Genomic DNA, 15,809 nt, shown 5'->3' with positions numbered 1-15,809 from the left:
ATCACTAGTAGCAGCATCGTGAAGGTCCCAGAAGCTAACCGAAAAGTGGAGGCCGCTGCTGGCTTGCATCATCTTCGTCATATACAAACAACAAAAATCTGGGTATACTGATGGTTTGTTTTGGTGGTTGTTTGTTAGGACTCCATAGTCTGTCTGCCACCTCCTCACACTCTTCATCGTCTCCATATCTCCGCAATCATGTCCTGGGCAGGTTTCGTAGCACTCCCTTCGCCTCTGCTTCATTTTTGAAATGATTTTTGGAATTTTTCGTTTTATTTTCTTATATTTATTGGAAGAAACAACGACGACGATGAAGAAGCAGAAGTAGAAGAAGAAGAACCCTTTTGGTTCCCCATTGGCAGGATACAAATTGGATTGCCAGATCCTTATCAATAAATAGGAATACAAAATTTTTGTGCAAAAACAAGGAAAAAAGAACTAAACAAAAAGGAAGCAAGCCCCATAAGCAACCGCATCGAATTTGAGTGTTCGAACGTGTGTAATTTTGGTATTCTTCGTTGTTTTCGTTATGTCGTCTTTGCCAGTGTGAATAATCCAGGCGCTTCCAATATTGCTTCCACTCATCCACTCAGTAAAATATTATAGTTTTGACTTTTAGATCAGAAGAAGAAGACTTGTCTATGACGGAAACGCGAAGACTTGCATACGTTTTTGCGGTCCTGGATTATTGAATTGGGGGAGAGAAAGAAGAAGGCTTGCAGCTTTTTTCTATTATTTCGTAACTGGTGGCTTCCTTTTTTATATTTTTGGTGTCGTTTTGAAAGAATTGTGCTACTCGTTTCTTTTGTATCTATTAAAATATATGTTAGGTATCTCCCTAGATGGATTTATTATATTTTGCTGTTGTCTGCATAAGCCACTATAGTTTGGTTCCATCCCTTGGACTTCATTTTTGTCTATTCTCCTTTGATGATGGTTATGCTTTAACTACCTGTCTTTTTTCTGACGGGATCTAGAGAGTGGGTTTGATTTTGTTTTTAAATTGATTAATCAATTCAATGTCTGTGGCTGATGTAAATCGAATCAGAATAGTTTTACATTTTACATATTTATGAAAAAAAAGACGACGTTGTTGACATGGCAGTAGATTTCAATTTTAATAGAATCATTTTTGAAAAACTTTATACATTTTTGAACAGTTTCAGGTGGGTTTGATTTGTAAGTAATTTATGTGTATGCAAATATCTATTACAATTACTTCTTTTTTTGAATCATTCTCTCGTTGAAATGTTTCATGCTTTCCTTTGGAATTTGACAAGTTTGATTGCTATTCAATAGTATCATTTTTTACAATATTAACTGTCATTGATTGTCTGGAAGTACTTAATGGCATATGTTGAAGGTATTTCATACTTTTAAAATTGACATATTAGTTGTCATAAAACATTAATAGAAAATGGCGGAACCAATATTTAAAAATTTATTTCAAAGTGTAAAACCATTCCTTTGTTTTACTAACTATAGTGAATTGATAACTTGTCTTGTGACAGTTCGTGAAAATAAACAACCTTAAACGGAACTATTAATTGAAATTCCCAGGACTATTCCACCCACTGCTCTTATTAGACAATTGTACATAGGTACAACCTCATGTTCAATTATTAAATTAACTTAGCATCATCAGCCTAAGGTGTTTAGGTTTTCAACCAAGAACTAAACTCTTACCTTGCCAAATCTACACATAGTCCAAAAAGTCTCCGTACAGGTGCTTTATTTTTGTTGATTCTTAGAAAAGTAGTTACTATAACAATACATTAAAAACAAGAATTTTGAAAATCACAAACACAATTTTCTAATATTTGGTAAAATCGAGAAGGTTGAAACTAAATTTTGTTCAATGTTACCACTTTGGTTTTTACATTTATTCCTAGTACTTTTTTCAAAAAGAAAAAACAGTAAATTTAGGCTACTGCACGGAGACTATTTCGACTTAGCGTTTATCTTTGATGCAATTCTTCATCATCCAGTTCTTCGAAGGGCAAAATGTAAGAAATAGTAAGATCGTAAATTCTAAAAACGGCTTTAACTTATGGTTTACAATATTGCCCCGATTATTTTAAAGCTATCACATCGCCTTTTTTGCCAGGCGATGTTTAAAGTTAAGTTTGTAATCGAATAACAAATCTTTGAAAAAAATGATCAAGCGAAGTGTTCTCATAAGTTGAAAAATCATAAACACAATATGATCTTATTTTACATAAAAGAATGTAATACAATCAATTGATACTTGAATTAAGAACAGTTTTAACATATTTTAAATCATTATTAAATTCTAAATTGTTATTTACAGAACTTAGTGATTTATTCTTTTGACAATTATCAACTAACTCATACAGTTGGTAAAGTAAGATTTCGGAAATTACCGAAATCACTCAAATTTCTTGTTTTCCCTGTCAAAAACTCTCTTCTCTGCTATCTCAATTATTCTTTAGCACCCAATTCAAAAAGAACAGAAAATAAATACAAAGCTTATTTCACTCCTGCCTATGTCAAGCCTAATGAGATCTAAGATATACACACATACATATGTATCTATACTGGCCTATTGACAGCTTTTCAATACTTAATTAGAAAATGACTGTCAATATTATAAAACTTTAAAATTTAAGAACCTACATCAAACGAATCTGGAAGTTTATCTTAGGTCCAATATTTGTAGATATGGACAAAAGCTAGCCTGTACGACAGGAATTCGAAGACGAATACAAGTTCTGCTATTTAAAACTAAAAATTTTAAGCGATACAGCTTCTTCAAAAACAAACGATGTTTTTGGCAAAAAGCAAGCTGAATGTCAAGAGTTTGTTCAAAAATTTTTGAAAATCTAAATAAAGTATTGGGCTAAACAAATAGATTATTTCAACTTACCATTTCAAGAAACAAACTAATTGGCAAGAAACAAGCTCAGTGTCAAAAGATCAAGAGCTTTTAGAAAATCAAAATAAAGTATTGAGGAACTTTTAGTTTAGTCAAAACAATTTTTTTGGACTTTTAGATTAGTTATTGAATTCCAATGAATTAAATCGAAATTAGAACAAAATTTGAGAGAATTTTCAATATAATTAAAAACATTTTTAAAGGACTTTTAGATTAGTCAAATCAACACAGACATTTATTCGGTTAACGGATTTTTATGCCTGTTATTGGTTTGAATCAAAAGCGTTCATAGATTATTCAGCCTCTGTGTTTTATCGTTTCTTTGTAGAATTAATAAAGGCGCATCCAGTTCGCACCATTCAAATAGTTCATAACCTCTTAAACTTGCAGAAAGCTTTTTTCAAAGTGAACACGCCTTATCACCGTCAACATTGGACACGCGCCTACGAAGTGGGGTCTAGAGTTTAGTCGAAATCAGTTTTCCTCTTATCTTAAATATGGATCACATGATAGAATTGTTATGTTCGCTGGTGAAATAGAGTCTGTCGTTGCGATTCAGTACGCACTTTGAATAATATTGCCTTTCCGTTGATGAGGGAGCTTTTTAAATATGCGCATACCTTTAATTCTCATCAGTGACGGATATTACTTGGTAAAGCATCTTCTTCAATTGAACCGCATTCATACTGCAATTAAGGGTCAAGCCACCGTCGCGTCCGCAGCTAACAAGTTCCAGTCTTTTACAGCGTCTTTTTTTGTTTGAATCACATTATCCATTATCTTTATTGGTAGCCTATGCTCCTCCATATTTAGTTCTCTCACAATGTAGTCAACATTCAGTTTAAGGTTTGAAATAAACATTGACTGAAGACCAGTTTCCAAATAATACATATATTTATCGGTAGAGAGAGAGCAGTCGGTGACTCCGCAAGAATGACAATGTCATCGATATCTTAATTTAAAATATATCAAAACACCAGTTTAATAGTTGTAATAAGTTTTTTAAAGAGGAGCCATTAAACTAAAACAAACAAAAAGCCGCACGACAAAATCCAAATTTTTAAACCTAACTCTAACCGTTAATAAATATGCTTAGTGAAAATTATGGAAAATTATGACTGATTTAATGGTCGCTGAAAAAGTTGATAAATTCAAAACAAAAGGGTGCGTCAGTGTGCAGCGAATATAACCTATAACGTTTTATATTTCATTTTATAAAACATTTAAACCATAAACTTTATCTTGTTATTAATAATTTACTCCAAAAGTATTTAAAAAAATTACTTTCCAAAATGAAATAAGAAAATAAACAAAGCTCTCCCATTTATATTATGCCTTAAAAATGGTCGTGTAAAAGCAAATATTTCAAATACAAAAATTTACAAAAAGCAGTTATTCATAAAAAAAAAACTTAAAAATCATGTCAAAAATAATTTTATTTTCGTATGCCTTTTTTGAGGGTGCACTAAAGTAAGTCTTGAAAACCAGAACATTTTAACCGGTACCTAATTAGTAATTAAATTATACGTTTTTCAGACTTAACTGACCTTGACACAAGACGTATACACCTCCCTTTTGAGTTAAAATATACCCATTATCAAAAATGCTACACCAATTGCAGTTATAAGTTAGGTAGAGATATCTCACTTAACTATCATATTGCGTTGTTCATAAATTTATGAAAAATAAACCAGATTTATTAATGACTGCTTAGTGCATTAATTAAGAAACTTAAAATAATAAAAAACAATAGCCTAAGAAAAGAAATGTAAAAGAATAAATTTTATAAATTTGAATCTTTTTGTTTTAGTGTCTCGAGATGTTTTTGTATCTTCATGTCGCCTTTGTGGGGAGCCCCGCACCTCCGCATTGTCTACCACTGTTTTTTTGTTTGTTTCAGAACGCCTCAGGGTGCCCTCTTCTTTTTTTTTTTGGTTGTGAAAAAGGGGAAATTTGTTTCACTCTCGAATCTCGAATTAAACCAAGAAACAAATCTAAATCCATATCCAAAGCTAAATCTACCTGAGCGAGAAGAGACCCCAACGAATTTAAGATACCTTACCTTACCTATATCTACAACATTCAATTCGATTCTCACGCTCTAAATCCGAGTGGTTTTTATGACGATTTGGATAAAATATATTTCGAATGACCGCCTTCGAAGATGATCGTGGCTGGCGAGACTCAATACAATGTTCATATAAATGAAGTTTGATGTAAAATCGCATCAAGTTATAATATCTATACCGTCCCTTGACCACACACGCCTCACGCCTCACTCGATCAAAAACAAAAAAATGCATATTATAGAGCTCTAAGTTTATATTGACGCACGTAAGTCATTCAATTAGGCATATCAGCTATTTTATAATGGCCAAAAGATTAAAGATTGATTATGAGACATTAAGTTTTTGTTTTTTTTTTTTAAATTTGGTTGGTTTCTTCTTTGACGGTATGCATCCGGTCTTTTTGGGTACGGAAATCCGTCGTACATTCCTCCTATATACCTTTCTATCTATACTTTATAAATATATACCTTCCGTCTTCATTAGGCGAATTAATTTGTCGTTTTAGTGTTTTATGTTTAATTGGAGTCCAGTTATCATCAGCGCTATCCGAAATTCACATGATTAGTATGCGTAGCCTGTGAATCATATACCTAATGTCATCGTTGTTTTTGTTTTTGTTGTTGTATTTGTTTTCAATTTAATTTTCTTGATTTTTGGGTGGCACATTGTCTGCTGATGGTAAAGTCTGTGGCAAGTCGTAAAAAACGAAAAAAAAGAAACAGATAAGCGACAATCAATATAGTGACTAATGGGCTTAAGGTACACAATTTTACTGTGACGCACCCGTAAAAGTTTAAGTATATGTAATTAAAGATATCATCGCACTCATTCTATAGATACATATATATGTCTACAAAGATTTTGTGTTCGATGTCCCTTGATGAGAGCAATCACTAGGACATAATGTCCCCAAACGTTTTGTTCTTTAGATTTTCAATATACCTACGTGTAGACCTTTTATCAGTGACTATTCGACAAAGCAAAAGTGTGTTTTAGGATGCGAAAGGTTAATTTGTGTGTCGTTAAGGGTAGGGTAGGTTAATGATGGGTGTGTTTTTGGGGAAATTGATTTTTGATTTTGATGTGATTTTGTGATTGCACTTTATGGGTTAGAACAGTTTCTGATTGTTAATGGAGGTTTTTTGATGTATTCTTTTAACTTAGCCCTGGATCATGACAATAATTTTATATCAGAGTATTATTTGCAGTTTACTGGCTAAGATTAGTGACTTATAGGAACCTCCAAAGTTCCACACCTTAGTGGAAGATATTTTTCCAGCTTTAAACTTTATCAAAAACTTGTTCTCTCTATACACTCTTCTAGCATTAAATATTGGTTAAACTTTTATCCCAACATATTCACGATTTGTTTGCTATATGTCCCCAGATTAAATTAAGGTAATATATAAGTTGTAGCCACGCTACATAATGCAAATAACTTCGTTATCTTCTTAGCCCCTAAACAGCTAAGTCATTATCATGGTCATTCATGGAAGAATTGATCATATACTATTCTTGAAAGAATTGAGCTAGGACCTAAACGATATAAAGTTTATTGTGAAGGATTATTGAAAGAAGCGTATCAGAGTTTAAACAGAATAAGTGACAGCTTTTAGGACTAATTGTGAAATTATTCAATTTTCTTTAATTTTATTACTCGAACATTTCATACAAAATTTAAAAGTTCGGCAATCAGTGTGGCTCCGTCTGTTAGTAATACATTGTGTTCATCCAGTAGAAGTAAGGATCGTTAAGTTATATTAGGTTAGTTTTCGGTTTTGATTCCAGATCATGGATCTAGAGATCTACCTTACACGTTGAACCAGTTACAGCTAGCTATGGAGAGTTCGAGACAGAATTTTTTAGATCACTAGGATCATTGTAAAGTAAAAAAGTTTGCAAGGTAGAGTCTTTGTCTTTTGTGACAAGTCAGGGCATAAACTTTAAAGGGTCTCCTCTTCTTCTTCATCCATTCAGCTTCTGCAAAAATAGTTTGCAAAAGCATCAATTCGAAAAGCATGCCTTGCCTACCAATCAAATTAAGCATTAGCAGCTAAGAGTGTTTAACATCAACCATTGGTCAAATTAATTTAGTTAGCCCATATTCTTTCAAGTTCGTCAGCTTTGCAGTTTCTTAGAATGTCTCTGTGACCCTGCACCCAGATGAGATGAATTTTTCAACTGTTCCGCCATCTTCACGAGAGATGATCAGCAGTTAGTTAGGACTGTTAGTGAGTTTATTGAGACGAAGTTAAATGATTTTATGGCAGCTTGAATATTTGAGAAGATGCGTATAATACAGGCTTGTTCTGTTATTCATGGGGGGAATTTTACTTTAATTTTCACTAATCATTATTCTGCTATTCATTGGAAGTGAATCTGCGTATGTCGGTAACGTCGGTAATACTGTGCGCTATTCTTCTATTCACGTGAAAGCATTCATTCAATACAATTAAGATCCGCATATAAAATAAAGCGGATTTTTCATTTGAGGTCTGGTTTGTTAATTGTTGTAAGCAAAATGTAAGTGAAAACTAATTTATTGCTAAATTTAGAATATTTGTTTCATAAATAAAAGAATATTAACATTTTTAGGGGAAGAAACCCACTTTAGAACATTTCTCCAAAGCCCTCTGTTTGAGGATTCTCTCATTCCTCTGCTTATAATTGTAATACAAAATCCAATACTGCGCATTTCCAAAAATTGCACAAATTTTTCTGTTTAGGTGGATTGATTAAACTTAATTTCTGTATGAATCAAAACAATTTCTCCAACATTCCCAAGATTAGTATATGAACAGTTGTTTATTTGAATGTCAAATTGGTTTGGGATAATGTAGTTCACCCGATGGATAGCAGAATGCAAAGGCAGTGTGAAAGGGAATAAAATGGGTGAATCGAATATACGATCCACGTAAATAGCAGAATAGAGCTGATAATCGTTATCATTTCTGAGAAAAAATAGAGGTCTTCTATTATGTAAGTTTGTCTGACTGAAGAAAATTTGTAGTGCAGCGGGGAGCGTTGAACATACTCACACATAATCTGGCCTTTTATTGCACTTTGCTGAGTTTGTTGCTATTTCCAGTCCACCAGTCCACCATACTGCTGCTTCATAAGTAAGGATTGGTCTAATGACCAAGATGCAAAGCCTGTGTTTCATATGGGTTTGCAGACCCAAGATTAATTTGGACGGTATACCTTTTTTTAAAAGGAGGGTCTATGTCAAGAATTAACGATCGTTGGTACAAAGGAGGAAACATATTTTAATACTTAAGTTAAACGTTTTGTTGAATTTTGTAACTTGCCATGGTAGTTTTGTCTCTAATATATTTCGTCCGTTCAAAGGTGGTCCTCATTAAGTGGGAAACAATAATGTTTAACAAAAATGTAAAATACTATCTATAAATTTGTTTGTTGTGTATTTGGGTTTGACTTTCAAATGGCGATGTATGCAAACTAGTTTCAAAAGTCTAAATTGTTCATTTGTTCATTATGATTAGACTTTAGAATTTCTTAACTTTAAATTTATCAATTGATTTTTTAAAACAATAAACATAAATCACATTTCAATCTCAATATAAATTTAAATGCTAATTACCTGCCTCTTGTCAAAACCTTATTCGTAGATCTAATCATTACTTTAAGCAATTACAACTACCTTTAGATTTAGACCCATACCTTATACCTACCTACCTAAAACTAAAGATTCAGATCCGCATCCGCGCAATCTTAGCCCTTAAGATTTATACACAGTCGCCGTCGCTCGTCGTCCTATAAAAAGTGACTCATATGGGTCTGTAACATAAAGGCATTGTATAATCATATACCTAGGTTTGATGATGGTTGTAATTATAATTGTTTTTTTTTTTCTTTTATAATTACTATTTAGTATTTCTAAATCGCAAGCGCCCACTTCAAGTGTGTGTGGAGTAGGTGGAATTTACAATAATTACACTTTGTGCGCTTAAAGACTCTGCGCTTTGTTTAACAGCGAGCCGAGCTGTGTCAGAGGGCTCGCACTTAATTGTTTTCCGTGGTGGTCTTTTGTATGTTCATATTTATGTAATGTGTGTACCTTAATTGATGGTTGATTGGCAGTAACTGGGTCCATAAGGGTTTACTTTTTTCCATTCTTTTTATTTTGTATACAATAAATAAAATTCAACCCGCACATCTCTGATGTTTTTTTGGATTTGTATAAAATTTATGAAAAGCACAACTCTGCGTTTTGATTTGATTCAATTGGTAGAGCCAGATCTTTAATGATGATGGTAGTCATACTCGGGACTTGAAAGTGGTTCCACTAAATTGGCAATTTGGCAAGTGAAGTGAAATCCTACTACTGTATGGAATTGAAACGTATGGCAGGGAATGTAGATATCGACAACATAATTAAATGTTAAGCAGGATTGTTGACAATTTGTAACCCGTTTAAGTAGTGTGGTTTAAAAAAAAAACAGTTTTGTAACGTTGTAGATTACAAAATTAACATTCAAAACTCATTTTCAATTTGTTATTCCTAAAATAAGAAGGTGTCGGTTCTGTTATAAGATTTTATGCCATCATCTGGCTTATTTTTCTTCAAACATTTGCGCCTATAAGCAATAATGTTTTTCACAATGTTTTCATCATGACTACCACAAATTTCATTTACAGAACCGACTTATGCTTGCACTTGAAAGCACTTTTTTCTCGAGGAGGTCCCCTATAGATGATGAACAGGTAAGATACACAAACAAAACGTACAATATATCATATAAGAAATTTTAATCTCTGATAGTCTTTCATGTTAAAAACAAATGTCACTGATTTCAGTAATTTGAGTTTCTTAAAATCGATAAGCGATTTATAAATATACATACCAAAGCGGTATCAACTTACTAAAAGATTTACATATTATTTTGTGGCTGGAAATTCATCAAAATATGATTCAAATTATCCGAAGTTAGAAAATAATGTTCCTAACTTACAAATCCTGAGCGTTAATCCCAGAAATTTACTAAAATGGTTTGAGGATTTTGTCTGTCCTATTTTGGGGGTGTTTTCATTGCTACACTAAAAGAAGAACCATGGACGGAAATTGCAAATTTGTTTTAATATTTTGAAATATTGTTATTTGTTTTTTTAATGTATTGCATAAAACTGTTCAACAAATCCTGTATTAAGAAATGTCCAAAAATGAATAATTGTATAATCGATTGAAATTGCTGCTTACTAAATTGAAATTGTTTAATCAGAAGAAATCGGTCAGAATATTGGATTATCTTAAGGAACATATATCTTATAGATACTAATATCAAAGTCTTTTGAGGTTTTGTTGAGCTCTGGTTGAGATATCTTAACTTATCTAAAATATCTAAGAAACATTTTTAAAGAATATTTCAAAAATTGTATGTTTGAATCATTTTTGAATTCAAATTAAAAAAAAAGTGGAAAAAAAAAACATCTTTTTTGTCATTTTCTTACATTTAAAAAACGTGATTTTTCCAATTTCTAAAAGCTTTGATCGTTTATAGCAAAGAAACGGTTTGTTCTCTTGAAACTTTACAGGGTTATTATAAATTTCTTCTACTTAAAATCGACAGTTTTCTATATGTTACCTTATTTTTCGTGTTTTTTCCCGAATGCGTGTGACAGAAACAATAATGTTTTTGTTTTGAAATTTTTGAAACAGAAACATTAAAGAAAATTCATTTCAACTGTCGGAACTGCCCTTAGATTGTCTGCATGACCAAAGATTGCTGAAACAATATCTTATTCTCAAACAATATGTAACATTTAGTTTCATTCCAATCTTATATTTCTGAAAATTATTTTTAAAATTTTCTATAGAGCATTTTAAAGTAATCCGAAACGATTGATTATCGTTAAATTTTGGCAATTATTTTTGTACACAACAATCTGTTTTTTAAAAAAAACTTGGTTTTCTTATAAACTTATAAAACTCCCGAACATGAGCCTGAAAATAAATATGGTGACAACACAATATCAATTCCAATCGCGCAGCACAAATTCATCAACTTTTAGCAATGGAGGATCTAGAGAGAGGTCATAAAGCTAAGTTGTATAAGCACATATTTATAAAAATAATTTATAATGAATTTATTATCTGTGCCTTCAGATTATTAAGTAATTTAATTCACCAAAACAGCTGTTAGTCTTTCAACAACTTAGAGAATTAAAAGAGGCTCGGATGCGACCCACCATAATAACTTCCCATCCCGTCTGTCGATTTGTCTTGCTTAAAAGTTTATAGGTTTTCGTGTTTTGTCAAAAAAGTTATCAGTAAAATTATTCTTAAACATTTAAAAACTATCAACAATATTTTGCATATGATAAAAGACTTCGATTTCAAAATCTCTTTTGGTTAACGAAATTTTTATTCGAAAACCAATTTTTACCAATTTTAGTACCATTTTCTCTATTATTCACGAGATATCCAGAACCGAACATCAATTTTTACCAATTTTGCGTACATATTAGTTTTTGTAGACATTCATTTTTTATGAACTGACTGTAAGATTTTTACGAAAAAAATTACTAATTTTGTATGTATTAATTTTGTATGTATTTATTTTTTGTTAAAAAAAACTGTCAATTCGTATTTTCTCAAAATTTTATCGATTGTCAAAAAAAATATTTCTTAAAAGATAAAATTACTTTGAAACCAATATCTCAAAGTTTTGAAAAGATATTTAAGTCAAAGATCAATATTTGCCAACTTTTGTAATTTTTTTAAGGTTTTTAATTTTTTTTTGAAAAACTGTCAATTCGATTGTTCTCAAAATGTTACCGTATATATATAAATATATAAATAAAACTGGTTTAAACGTTGCACAAAATAGTTTTGGAGATAAATAAATTGGGTGGCGCAACAGTCCGACGTGAACCAGGGCCTAGTAACTTACAACTCTCAACCATTCCTGTGTGCGAGTACTGTTGTCAGGAATGGAAGGGACCTACAATTTTAGGCCGAATCCGAACTGCTAATTTGAGAAAGCACTTTTTCATGACAGAAATCACTCTTAAAGGATTTGTCAATTCCTCGGAAGAGGCAGAACCCGCGAAAATTATTTTTTTTTTTTAAATTAAGGTGGCACAGGCAGGGATTAAACCCAAAACCGCTTGCATGATAGTCCAACGCACTAACCATCATACCACGGGTACTACGTTTTAAAACCATATTTTATTCGTAAAATTTGCGAGGCGAGTTTTTTTGATTTATAAAAAAACCGTTGATTGGATTTTTTTCCAAAAATATGCTTGTTTCGTCACGTTAAAATGTTTAATATAAAATTTAATTCAAATCTCTAGAGATATTGGTACGAGAGATATTAAGGTTTAACCAAAGTCGATATCTTTACTGGTTCTTGAGCTATGGACAGCGAAAAAAACGTCGCGGACGTACAAACGTACAAGCACGCACAAACATATTTCCAAACACCTTTTATTTCGACTCTATGGACTTTGAAACGTCGAGAAATGTCAAAATTTTCAATTCTACAAATTGGACTCATTACAATAACTTCCTAAGGGAAGTTAACAATACTATTAAAAGTACTCACAAAATTTTAAATTTTTAACAACTTTATTAATGCTTTAAATTATTTTTATAAGATCTTTTCTGAGAGAAAGAGCAAACATTCAAATTCTTAAAAAGAAACCTTAAATAAGAGATCTTCAATTTAATAATATATTATAACAAAACGCATTTCTTACTTTCTTAACACAAATTGAAGTCAAATTTCTTGTCTTCAATTCTATCTTATTTTTTTGACGCATATAAAGAGTGATAAACGTTCTTAAAGTGTTTTTTTTTTTTAATTTCTAAATTGATTATCTATTAAATACAATAGAAATATTGAGACCAACTTGCTTTGGATGCTCTAGAATTAAGATTTAAACGTGAATTTCAAGAATATAAATGTCCCAAAAACACCAAAAGTGTCACTTAAGTTCAACTAATAGTTAATTGAAAAACATAATGAACCTTTCATGTCTATTATGGCTGAAACACAAACACGCTTTAGCTTCGGAGTTTAGCCATTGGAATTCAATGCATGCTATCACAATGAAGCCATTTTAGAAATGTCATTATAAGCAACCTCAAAGCTAGCCCTTCCTAACGCAGACGAAGCCCTGTTTGTGTTTTAGCCATTAATTCAATATAAAGCTTTGAATCTACCGAGGATTAAAGTGAGAAGAGATTCTGCGACTTGTAAATTGTGAGTGCTGCACTATAGTTTCTTCCTATCTCATCTTAACCTATAGTTTTTTTTTTTAATATTTAAACAAATACAAATTTTTCTCTTTCGAATTTTTTTAGACAATTCTTAATATTAATTTTCCCAGGAAAAAAATATCAAATTTTCTTGCAAATTTCATTATTTTCTGGCTTGACTGTATGTGTATGACACATTTGAAAATATGAATCAGTGCGTAAATGGTTTTTGGATAAACATATAAATAATCAAATAAAAAATGTATTTATTGTTAATCATTAATATTCTCTGCTTAAAACTACTGTCAATATTCAAACTCAACAAAGGATTGAACCTCAAATTTGCAAACTGATCACAGAACCTTTACGCACAAAACGTCGTCATCTTCACGATATTAATGTAGATAATATTCCATTTAAATGTTTGGCCATAAATTTGTAGCATCGATAAAATCCGACACGAACAAGCACCCGCAATCAATTTGTGACCGAAATGTCCTTACCTCTGCAACTGCTGTTCGATTCGATTTTAAAGATTCTTTCTCAGCTGATATCATTTTTCATTTGTTGTTGCTGTTGTAGTTCTTTGTTTAAAAATCACTTAAGTGGCGGCTCATTCTTCCATCAGCAAAAGAAAGTGATACCTAAATGTGAGCGGTGTTAAAACACGGTAGCCATTATGCAAATTTTTATCAAACAGAATAAAAAAAGTACAGAACGACACCGCACCGCGTCGCAGATACTTTAATTATAAAATATATCCTTCTCTGCAAATCACATTAATTGAAAACCCAAAATACCAACTATGGGATATTATTTGTTTTTATTTTTATTTTAGCCATCATACAATCGATAATAAGCGGCGGCTAAAAAAATTTGCATTCAAATCATCAAACATCATCACACAATCAGCAGCGACATCTACAGCATCATTTTGTTTAATTAGCAGAGATTTAAATTTGCCTTATTATTATGTTGTGTTGATTCGATATGTTTTTTTTCTTATTTTTTTTTATAGATTTAAATTTTATTTTATTAATTTTTGGTGTGAGACAACATGCGCATTGGGCGCGGGAAGTGGCTCCCTGGCTACCTTATTTGACTTCACTGTAAGCAAAAGCAGCAGCAGTTAGTTTAGTGACTCACTATTAAGTGGTCCGAGTCAACAAAAAGGAAATAATATATTCATTATGGTTTTTTTAAGCTTTTTATTGAATCTGGAAAACTGGCTTTTGCCAAAAACTGCAATCGCGAAGTGCTGTCTTCTAACTTTTTGTGACCAAAAACAGAAACACATTTTGTCCATTTAGAGAGAAACGACAGCGACTTAAACAGCGTTTATATTTAATTTGAGTTTTTTTTATTATTATTTTTATTTATTTTGATTAGGAGCGACTTTGTGTATTTTATGTAAGGTAAATGTTTGTTTTCAATCATATTTATCAATTAGTAGATCTGAATGTCATAAGTGTTAGGAAAAATGACAATCAGATCAAAGGTGAACTTATTTGTAATTTATATAATAAATTTTATAGTTGACTGGTGATTGGTTTTGACTGTTTAGCCTTAGTGGGAATTTATAGAAGCTGCCACAGCTATTTTAGAATACTCGTATACAAATTTTCTTTTGGAAATTTGTGACCATTGCATGTAATTCGAAAACTTGAATATGCAACCTTCGATGACTTTTCGCTTGAAGAATGACTAAATTTTAAGTTCATATTTCTAGCAGTTGGTCAAAAATGTGAATTCAAAATATCAAATATTAACAATAGCTAGCGTTGATAGCAAGAAGTTTCCGCATAAAGCTAAGATAAGCAATTGCAAGAAATGAAAGAACATTAGTTTTGAATTCCGGAATATTGCAATGGCTTTGAAAGAAAATAAGTGGTAGCATTCACATTCACGAAGGAGGGCTAAAAAGCAAATCTTCGAGGAAATGCTTATTCAAAAATATCACAAATATCAATATTTTTTAGGAAGATTTGAGAAATATCAATTTCCGAAAGCCATAGCCTTTTTGACTTAAGTTTCGTTTGTTTAGTGAGCACTCCAAAATATGGTCTTCGTTAGAATACCTCCAAAAACTTGGAGAAAGTTGAAAGTTTAAACAATATTTTTAATTTTCAAGTCCAAAGTTCTAAGGAATCACTCGAGTCCTTATAGTTATTTAGGTCATAAGATCTAATAATACGTTTTGGTGTTTCATAGCGAAACATAGGAACTAAGGGTACAAGTATTATGGTTGAATTTCTTAAGGGGAAGAATGCAACTGGCTATTTCTGTAGAAAATATTCTAATTAAATATTGGTAGAAAAGTGTAATACAAGAACTATAAGCCGGCGGCGTTGAAGCGACTCAAATGATATCATCATCAATGAATTTCATTGGTATATACGGTCAGTACTGTCTAAAAGACTTAAGTAAGTTGCAAGAGCACAATTCCAGGGATGGGAGTTACACATGAGTCTTATAAATTACCACCATATCAGAAGGGGTAGAGAAACTTCTTGCATAGCTTAAGGGAACTCAAACATCTAGCAGCATTTTTGGCGATGTCGCGCATGTGTCCTTCTACTAGATGTTGTTGGAGGTACATAAACCGAGGTTTTTGAGCCTT

At 31.8% G+C, this 15,809-nt stretch overlaps 1 protein-coding gene across 5 annotated transcripts in view; it reads left to right on the top strand.

The window, feature by feature from the left end:
- Positions 1-15,809, top strand: part of LOC129943401 (optomotor-blind protein-like) — a 164,673-nt gene that overhangs the window by 112,214 nt on the left and 36,650 nt on the right. Inside the window, exon 4 of one of the 5 annotated variants that reach the window (XM_056052820.1) lies at positions 9,625-9,690. The exons of the other annotated variants lie outside the window; for them this stretch is intronic. Coding sequence (XP_055908795.1) covers positions 9,625-9,690 — 66 coding nt within the window. The remainder of the gene's footprint in view (positions 1-9,624; positions 9,691-15,809) is intronic. 5 annotated transcript variants of the gene reach the window in all.

This window comes from Eupeodes corollae, chromosome 1 (assembly GCF_945859685.1).
Source record: "Eupeodes corollae chromosome 1, idEupCoro1.1, whole genome shotgun sequence".
In the NCBI taxonomy this organism is placed as follows: Eukaryota; Metazoa; Arthropoda; class Insecta; order Diptera; family Syrphidae; genus Eupeodes; species Eupeodes corollae.
Note: the sequence above shows the minus strand (reverse complement) of the source record. Positions and strands in the feature narration are given on the sequence as shown.